General features: G+C 49.1%; 1 protein-coding gene across 1 annotated transcript; it reads left to right on the top strand.

Annotated features, from left to right (window-relative positions):
• Positions 1–7,365: 7,365 nt before the first annotated feature.
• On the top strand, positions 7,366–8,012 carry PtA15_2A821 (uncharacterized protein; the record flags this gene model as incomplete). Its single annotated transcript, XM_053166881.1, has 3 exons — positions 7,366–7,530; positions 7,607–7,734; positions 7,841–8,012. 3 exons carry the CDS (start codon positions 7,366–7,368, stop codon positions 8,010–8,012), a joined length of 465 nt encoding a protein of 154 aa, XP_053018059.1.
• Between the last annotated feature and the right edge of the window lie 2,178 nt (positions 8,013–10,190).

Below are 10,190 nucleotides of genomic sequence, written 5' to 3'. Positions count from 1 at the left end.
GAAGGGCGCGCTCGTCGTAGCCGCCCATAATGTCGCCGAGGCCGTAACAAGCGCGGCCCGAAAAGGACTCCACGAACTCTTCCGTAGCTGGGGGCACTCCAGCGTCTCGAATAGTGACTTTGTTGAGGGGTTGAAGATCGTGTACGATGCGCAGCTTCCCATTGCTTTTGAGCACGCAGAACACCGGGCTAGTGTAGCTAGAAGTTGACTGCTCGTACAGCCCATTGCGCTCACGTTCCCGGACAATCTTAATGAACTCTTCCATCTTGGCAGCAGGGATAGGAATCTTCCTTTTCTGCCAAGGCTCGTGCTCGACCACCGGAATGATGTAAGGGAGGCCGTAAGATTCTTTCAAAAGTCCTCGCTGGGATTCGTTGAAAGCGATAGCCGCACCGCGCTCTGACAGCACATTCTTAATCAAGTCTAGCTCCGCCGGCCATAACCATCCGAGTGGACCGAAGTTGACGATCTGAAGACTCTCTTCTGTGACCCGACCACGCGGAACAAAAGCACGTGCGAGAGATCTGGGAAGACCGCGATACGGATCGCGCGACAAAGGCGGTCGTTGCAGGGGAGGGTTGAGACTCTGAGGCATTGGCTGGTTCACCGGCTTGACTTTTCGGGATACCGGCTTGTACTTTGCCGCAAATGACAGGAAAGACCCCTCCTTCCAGGAATCCACGAGCGCCAGCTGTGCGCGATGACTGAGTCCGTGCCCGAGCAGTTGCCAGGTGCGATGCTCTGCGCCGTTTTCGAAAGGAGCCTTTTCTGAAAACGAGAAACCAGAAGAGCTTTTGTGGCTCACGAGTGTGGCGCGTGGTAGGGTTTCGACAGGGCTAGAAGCATCACGCCTCGGAGGTGCACATTGGGAGGAACTTACTTCTAATCCCAATGACCCCCACGGCATACCAAACTCCACCACTCCATCCTTGCAATCCAATCTCAAAGATAATAGTTTATCCTCGTTCCGGAGAAGGCTTCCGATGACCATCGCGCCGCCTAAAGATGCCAGAAAACCGAAATTTGGGGTGCGGCTCACAGCGGTGGCATGTAATGCTTGCGACGACATAGGAGCATCAAGCCCGGAGGTGCATAATCGGGAGGAACTTACTTTGACCTCTCCCAGCCTCCGCGGAAACCCAAAATCTTCGCCAGACGCACCGTTACTCGCCAATGAGGAAAATAGTTTCACCTCATTACGGAGGGCCTTTAGTTTATCCTCGTCGCGGAGGCTCGGAAGTTTAGCCTCATTGCGGAGGGTCTCGAAAGACGGAACTAGATTAACCTCGTTACGGAGGACCTCGATGGGTAGGACGAGTTTATTCTCTTCGCGGAGACGTAGGTGGAACGCTAGTTTATTCTCATTGCGGAGACGTGATTGAACCGCCGTGTGATTGTGAAGAGAAAAGCTAGCTTCGGAATCCTGAAACGTCTTGACGCTATTTGTACGAAGATCCTGAGACGAAACCGGAAGCGCTCGTTGATGCGGCACTTGAGGATAAGACCGCGTTTGATGGGGTGAGGGGCCATCTGGAACAGAAAGGCAGAACGGGGGTTTTTCGAGGCTCACGACAGTGGCGCGCGGTAGAGTTTTTGACAACAAGGTGGCATCTAGCCCGGAGGTGCATAATCGGGAGGAACTTACTTCTACTCCTCCCGGCCTCCGTGTAACACCATTATCCTCCTTGCATGCTGATATCCGCGAACCGTCGCCCAAAGAACGGGCCGGAGGATAGAGACTTAGGGAAGAAGCCAAAAGAGAGCTTGAGGAATCAGAAAATCTTGACGAGAAACCGGGAAAACTTGATGAGACTGATTCGGAGATAGGAAAACTGTTTTTAGGGTTTTTAAGGATTTTGAGATGTTTTTCAGTTTTATTGTTTTGACGAATACCAGAAGAAAAGGAAGAATAGCGCCCATGAGACTCTTGATTAAAAGTTGACTCCGCGGCGAGACTGCGAGACTCTAAATTAAGTCTGCCGCTCCTCGAGCCAACCTGCTCTACAAAAAATGACGACCTTCCACAGGGTCTTCGCAAGCTTTCCCTTTACGCGTCAGTATCGCCTTACGACCGCCACCCGGAAAATCGCGCTCCCAGCGCCCAGAATCCACAGAGCAAAGGGTCAACTCGATTCTTCGACCATTGGCGTCCGGTAGGAGTATCTTCTCGCCCGTCTGGCCAGAAAAGTCAAGTGTGACATCAAAATCCATGAGAAAGGGCCTTCCCAAAATGATGGGGCCATCCACGCGCGTGATCCAAAAGTGGCAGGTGCCCACTATCGACTTCCCGATCTTAACAGGGACGTCTTCGGCGACGCCAACCAACTCGCAAGCCTGATTGCCGATCCCGTACACCGCGGAACTGAAGTTGACGCGGGGGCTTAGATTGAGCTTCGATGCCTTCGCATCCGAGATCAAATTCAGCTGAGATCCTGAATCTACTAAGGGGGCCGCATTGCCTTCGTCCTCTCCAAGCAAGCAAGGTAAATACCCCAATGGACAGGAATACAGCCGGTTTTCTTCCTCTGGAGGCGGGGACTCTTCCATAAGCGTCCCAGAATGGACCTTCAGATCCTCCGAGTTGACTTCCACGCGGCGCTTTGAGACCCAACGCTTCATCCCGTCAGCAATAGCCGGCGCGACAGCGCATAGCTCTGCAACCGTGACCGTCAACGAAAGATCAGAAATCTTCTGAAGCATGCCTTCCACCGCCCTAGGGTGGTCCTTGGCGATTCCTCGTTCGAATCTCACTCTTGAAGGGCCCCCGTCCGACTTAGTAACTGGTGGCGAGGGGGCGGGTCCCGCCTGAGCTGGCTGTGAAGGCTGGCTCGTAGGCGAGCGTTCGAAAAGCTCGGGCTCCTCGTCCATATCCTCGGCTTCTGATCCAGAGTTGGGAGAGGGCGCCTTCCTCGGGGTCTTCCTAGCGGCAGAAGGTGGAACTACTGGGGCCTTGTAAAGTTTAGGCGCCTCGTGCTTCTTGCGCGCCGGGTCGGCTTGATAGGCTCCCGAAAAAGCTTGAGAGGACACAGCGGGGGGATACCAAGGATCCAAGGAGCCGCACGTTGCTCGGTACTCCATAGTCGCAGAACTGGCTTGAGGTTGATAGGATGCCACTACGTGGCGAATCGGGCGTGAGGCATCGAAAGGGATTAAAGCGCCATTCGGGAGGAAGAAGTTGGTACCCTTTTGCTCTACCAGCTTCTCCTCCTTATCCTTCTTGAGCTCGAAACAACGCGCCGTCCCATGGCCTTCACGGTGGCAATAATAGCATACGAGGGGTCCGCGCGATCCTGATGGCGCGGCAGCGGTGGGAGAGGAAACTGCAAACTCCTTCTTCAGCCGCTGCTCAAAAGACTGGAGCATGCGGGATAGGTCGTCCACTGTGGCCGGCGCCTGCGACTGAACCGGAGCATCCTTAGGTCGCCGGTCGGCCTCCATCTTTTTCATGATCTCGTTGGACTCTTTGAATTCAGATTTCGACGAAAGAGGTTCTTGAGGCTTAATCCGCTCTGAGGTAAACGCTACCTCCTCCTCCATCTCAGACGTAGCGGCCGCACGAAGTTCTTTAAGGGCCGGGAGGAGGTATCGTCCATCAAGAGTCTTCAGCATCTTCTTCTCTTTGATGAGATATGACTTGATCCGTTGCTGGAATCCGTGCGAGAACGCGAAGAAGAAGTAATCCACTGATAGGTCTTCGGACGAGAGGTGCCTGTAGCGTATCAGATACGATAAAATGACGTCGAACGTCGACTTGAAGAGCCGATAGCCTTCCAGCGTTGAGATCCCACCCTTGGCGATCCACGAATCCTTGAGGGCTTGCAGGTCAGCGACTGTGTATCGGACTATGTCGACCTGTCCCCACCGTTCGATCATCTGCTCCTTCAACGCGGGCCACGACTTGCTTGTGTAACCGCCCATATCCCACACGGCATCCTTGAGGTCTTCGCTGCCGAGAAACGAAGTAACTTGAAGAACCTTGTCCTCCTGAGAGGCGCCATCCAAGTCAGCGGCTAGCTCGTACTCGCGAAGGAAAGCCTCAATCCTCGTGCCGTTAAACTTCAGGGATCGGTCTTGAGGCTTAATCTTCACTCTTCGGTTAACAGGCTGTCCGGCTGTTGGGTCGGCCATCTTGCTGCGCAGTGAGAGGTAGAAAGAGGATCTGAAAGAAAAGACGATCGGGTCCGGGGTGGCTCACAGCACGTGGCAATTGTAATGCTTCGACGACGAGTAGTAGAAACCCTTGGAGGTGCAACTATGGGAGGAACTTACTTGTAGTTCTCCCTGCCTCCGCGAAAAAAGAAAGTGATCGGAAAACTCCTGCGCCTAGACCCGGAACGAGGAAACAAGAATCAAGGAAAAAAAAAAAAAAAAAAGGGTGCTCAGTTGGAAGAGCAAGATTCGTGACCACCAAGCGTCTCGAAATCCCGTAGAGACGAGACTGTAAATCTTGAGGTCGCTGGTTCGATCCCGGCTCGGGGGACCAAATGTGGAACTCCGACCGGTGCTGGGCCGTCGGCAGTTACTGGAAGGGATGTTGCGCCGTGGCGCTGCCTTCACGGTGGTCCGAGTGATGTGAGAGTCTGAGGAATCGGGGATAGTGGAAGTGAAAGGGGATTTTGGTTTGAGACGACGGGGGGGTAGATTCCCGTCGGCGGTGGTTTGTTTTGTTGAAGATCTGAGGGAGGAAGCCGGCGAACTGGGCCGGGGAAAGGGATCTGAATGGAGAAGACTCTGGAGAAGGGATCGGCGTCGGGGCTGAGAGGGTGAACTCAGAAGCTCCCACGAGTATATCGGTGAACAAGGATCAATAAACTTTAGATTCGAGTTGATGAGATGATCTGACAAGGAAAATTTTGGTTCAGACGAAATCCCATGCCCCTCCAAAGCCTGAGTTCGAATTGAACTCAAACCTTGGAGTTGGTGACATGCTACGGACAGGTCATCATACACCACGCGCACACGCGCGCAACAAAACAACAAGAGAAAAGAGAAAAGAAACAGAAAAGACACAACACCAAAGGAAGAGAACCAACCCTCCGCACAACAACACCTCTCCAACGCGCGCCTTTTAGAAACAGAAGAGCATGAGACAGAGAAAAAAGAAAGGAAAACACAAAACAAACACAAAAGAAAACCAAGGCCTAATCCTGAAACGCCTTGAGGGTTCCACCGCGCGCGACGCGCGCTGATTGATCTTGACGCCCATGAATTGATTTCTTGACGGCTGAAAACTTGAGGGATCCGCTAGATATTCCGGGCGCCGGCGGCGCCACGAGTATGGTCACCACAGCGGGTACCCGGATGCGAAGCGCCCATCTCTAAGATGGAGTCTGGGATCTGGGGTTCTGGGGGTTCTGGATCCAAGATGGTAGATTGCAGGATGAGGAAGAGGCTTGGATCTCCATCCTCTGGAACTTTGAGTATGATCTGTGACATGTACGTGTAGTCTATGTACATGTGAGTCTGCGCTGCGGAGCCTGCGCTACAGCTCATAACAAAATTGGTTAATTGAAGTTTCATAAACTTATCATCACCAAAACAAGATTTAGGGCCTTGTTTGGACACATCATAAAAGTAGGTGTTATATTGCACAACTAATTGAATAAAAAACAAACTATTCAAAAGTTGGTACCTAAATGTTTTTTCAGTCAAGGTGAACAACTGATCTCCTCAATTTTTCCATCAGATTCAACATTTTTGGCTATCTTCAGTGCCGTAATAGCAATATTACACTCTTGACAATATAAAGTGTAATATTGCTTTTATGAAGCTGAAGATGGTCAAATTATTTTAATATGATAAAAATATTGAGGGGATCAGGTCCTTTCCTAGTGAAAGAGAAATTATGTATCACATTTCTTACAGTTTGCTTCTCATTTAGGGCCTGTACCATGGGCCTCAATTTTGAAAAATTTCAACTTTTTTTGCCCTGTACACAAAAATTGAAAAATAGCGGAGGGTTCAAATGTTGAAATTCTCCACATTTGGACTCAAGCCTACATTTTGGCCAGGCTCAGTTTTTGTCCCAACCAATTTTGAGGCAAATAAATTTGGAAAATTTCAATCTTCAGGCCCTACGGTACAGGCCCTTAATGACAAGGCAATAGCCCCCAAATTTGGGGCTCCAGGGGGTGTGAAATAATAAATCTGTTGAGTCTGCTCAAACGGACTCAGGGACAGGCCATGCATAGGTTGAAGGGTTGAAGGTTGTTCATGACCATGTGGAGTAAGATGCGGTTAATACAAAAGCAGAGCATCAACACTTGCATACCGCCACCGGTGTTACTTGCATGACAGATGTACTGGTTTGTTTGGCCCCCAGAGGCCATTTCTTTAGTTATATGTAGATTTGTGCAATATAACACCTACAGTGGAGGACTTCCCGTTGGTTTTAGAAGACCGGCAAAATGTGATTTTCCATTTCTATTTTCTATTCTCAAGCAGTCTGCTGAAAAATAGAATAGAAATAGAAAAAACTGAAAAGCCAGCTTTCTAAATCGGCAGGAAGTCCTCCAGTGGAGGACTTCCCTTTGGTTTAGAACACCAGCTAAGTGCTATTTTCTAATTCTAATTCCTATTTTCCAAGGGGAGCAAAAGCAGTTGCTATGCAAAGGAATAGAAAATGGCCTGCTTTCTAAAACCGGAAGTCCTCCAGTTATGATGCATACAAACAGGGTTTAATTATGGTGTTCAAAGTTGGTTTGCATAATTTTATGCATGCATAAATCATAAAATCATGAAAATATTTTGGTGAAGAAATTTTGTATTACATAATCAGACAGTCATATCCCCTGCAAAAAAGATTTTATGATTTTATGATTTATGCATGCACAAAATTATGCAAACCAACTTTGAACACCATAAATAATACATTCTTGGTGGACAAGAGCAAAATGGGTATGTAGATATTCTGGATGATCAAAGAAGGGCATACATCGCAGGCAGGGCCAAAGGGAAGTGACCTCGGTGGGGTTCGAACCCACGGCATACTGCGATCGAGTAGTCTGCACTTGTCACTTGTAAAGCAGGCATTCTACCACTGAATTACGAGGCCATGACGTAACGTGGATCTATAACATTATCAAAACGTTCCAGCTTCCCTGCTTTTGATTTGTGTATCTCTGGCGACAGAGCGTCCATCGTCATCAACACAACCTGAACCAAGCCCCAACCCATCAAAGCAATCAATAACGACCTCTTGCCGCCGACCCAGCGTGGGAACACGACCCAATCAGCCAATCAATCCACATTAACATCAAATCAAGCCTCGTCCCACATCTCCAAGTTCAAGGTGACCGACTCGGCTGGCTTAACTGTTCAAGGCAGCATATCCAACATTCAAACAAGAATTAGCTATTATCGAATATGATCGCTTCGTTCTTCTCGAGAAGACCCGACCGTCGATCTTCCGCTATCTCTTCGAGTCGCACGCCTCGGCTCCTTCTCAGCTGCAAATGCGTGCTCGTTGTGGTGGTCCTCCTGGGCGTATTGACGAAACCAAGCACGTCTCAATTCGGGAACATCTTCGAAGTCCGTATTCTCACCTTTTCACCGTGTCTGGATTTTCTGAGCCTTGTGGTTGACGAAGTCGTTTGTGTTTTTGTAGCAATTCTTCCAGCAAGAAGACGCCGACGATCGCCATTCGGGCCATCCCGGACATTCGGGCCAAGGCTCGCCCGACAAGTTCAAGATCATCCGCGATCAGAGTCGCTGTTCAGACTACTTATGTCCCTCGTTCGTCCATCCTCTTTTTTCCATGTTCTCCCATCACCCTTCTCGGACACAGTAATTAAAGCGTTTGCCCCCAACTTATTTTACTGTTCTTTCCCCTTTTTGATAGAACTTTCGACTGTGTGTCTTCGCCAAGCGATTGTCCTTGTCCGTTCGTCGAAGATATCAAATGCCCCATCTCTCTTCCTACTCCCACCGCCAAAAAATTTCAAGACTCTTTTGTTTGTATCAGAGCTCCTGGCTGTTCGAGTGTCCAAAAAGCACTCATGTTTGGATCCTAAATCACTCTTTCCTACAATAGACCCGTGTATATTTCTTTACTAGGATGGTTCACACTTGGAATTTTGCAACGATACTTAAAATTGAAACCAGCAGATCACTTGAGTGACAACGAGGTCAAGCCAAGTTAGCTGGAGAGTTAGCAGATTTCCAAAATCAACAAGCAGTTGACCTTCAATTTAGTAGTGTTTTTTTCCCGCAAATTTGAGCTCGCCAGTGGCACCCAACATCAAGCTAAAGGCAAAGCTCACATGATGATGTTGCTGACCCATATGTTGGAATTGAATCACTGTGCTTTTGATTTGAATAGACTGGCGGGCTCACTGCTGAATCTGCAGACGGTCCAAGTCAATCTCATCTTGGGCCCAAGTAATCACCTAACTTATCAAAGTCCCTCCCTATGCGGGAGGTCGGAGTTCGGAGTTCGGGTGGTGGTTCGGGTGGTAGCTCATTTGGGTGGAGCTTAAGTTTGGCTGGTGGCGAAGCCACCCCTCCCGCAGCGGTCGGCGCGAGCTTAACTAAGCCACTCGTGGTGAGCGGGTCTGGGCGGCAGCCCAGTCTCACCAGAGAGGCTTATGGATTAGCGCACCAAGTTCGCGTAAGCCAGACGTTATATTGAAGCCATTTTTCAGACTTCCTCCCCTGGCTTGTACACCACTCATCGTCATTATTTCTTGTTTTGTTTTTCTGAAAGGCCACCATCCTCTTGATTTTTCATATTTTTTTTATTGTTGGATTTCCACCCCATCATTTTTGAAACTTGAAAACAAGATAATTTGAATTTCCATCCCATTTAATTAAGCGCAAAATGAAATAATGAAGAACATCACATTATATCGTAATTAAGGATACTTAATGAAAAAGTAATGACTTATCAAACAGTATGAGTAATGAAATAGCTAAGCAATAAATAACAACAGTACAGAGGTGGACAAGTCCACCAAGTCGGTAAATAAGTGATCGGAAGAACAAAGTTGCCAAGTCAAACACTTGTAACTAGCCACAAGATCACGATGGAGGACATACAAACAAACGATCTACCCTCGCCACCTTCCGGAGAGAACAATCACCCAGAGACGCTCCAACCGTTGCAGCCGAATGTCATTACGGAAGACCCCTTGCCCTTCGAAGAGGGATTGGAAGACCAAACACGAGAGTCGTCATCGGGAGGATCTGGACGGGTACTCAAGACAAAACGGGGCCAGGTTACCTCGGGGTCAGGCCGAGTGAGTTCATGACCTCGCAAATGTAGGTTATCTTTGATGCCTCGGATTTTAGGTCGGCAGGTCGGTCCGGAGGCGGCAGCATTCTGATTTTCCGGAGCCGGAAGGGTGGTGAACTTGTCCGATGGCCTAGAGGGAGTAATATGATTGATTATTTTGTTCGAGCGATCGGATGGAGGCAAAGGGGGCAAGTTGTATGCGGATTTGCCGAAGTTACCGAGTGATGTGAGCTACTCGGTAGCTTCATGACCGATGTCCCCCTTAAGCATAAATATCCTTCTAGTGCGAGTGCGCACGGTCCTTGTGATGTGAGCCTCGAGAAGCAAAGTTCAAAATCACAAACTTCAATAATTTTTTTCCCCTCGATGCATGCAAATGTTGTAGTAAAAAAAATAGTAAAAAAACAAGGATATACAGAAGTATTATGTACTCCAACGTAGAAAGAAACTAGAGAGTAGTCAAGGCGTAGTGACGCAAACAAGACCGCTCCCAGCCAAACCTTGGATCTGGCTCACGCCAGAAAGGTGTTTTAGTATGCAAGTCCCTCCCTCCGGTCGGGGTCGCTTCGCGACCAGCCAAATGCTGCTCGCCCGTGCACGGAGTGGGACTTGTGTTAAGTTTGCGGTCGGCGGCACTTCGTTCACCACTCAGCCCCGCATAGGGGGGACTTTGTTAAGTTAGAGTAATCACTGGTCTCCGGAACTGCCGCATCAAACTTCAAAGCCGTACCCTTTGCACCATGAAGCGCCTCCTCCTCCGACACATCTGTGTGGGAGTCTACAATTGTGCGTAAAGAGCCATCAGATCCAGCAACTGGCAGGCCCTTTGCTGTATAGGGGGTTTCACAATTGAAATTTTCAAAACTTTGGAGGTAAATTCAAGGCCTTTACTTTAGGTCCAAATTTTTAAAATTCTGGCAAGCTGTACATGAGTGCGTGTTGCTGATTAATCAGTTAA

Source organism: Puccinia triticina, chromosome 2A, assembly GCF_026914185.1.
Source record: "Puccinia triticina chromosome 2A, complete sequence".
Classification (NCBI taxonomy): domain Eukaryota; kingdom Fungi; phylum Basidiomycota; class Pucciniomycetes; order Pucciniales; family Pucciniaceae; genus Puccinia; species Puccinia triticina.
Note: the sequence above shows the minus strand (reverse complement) of the source record. Positions and strands in the feature narration are given on the sequence as shown.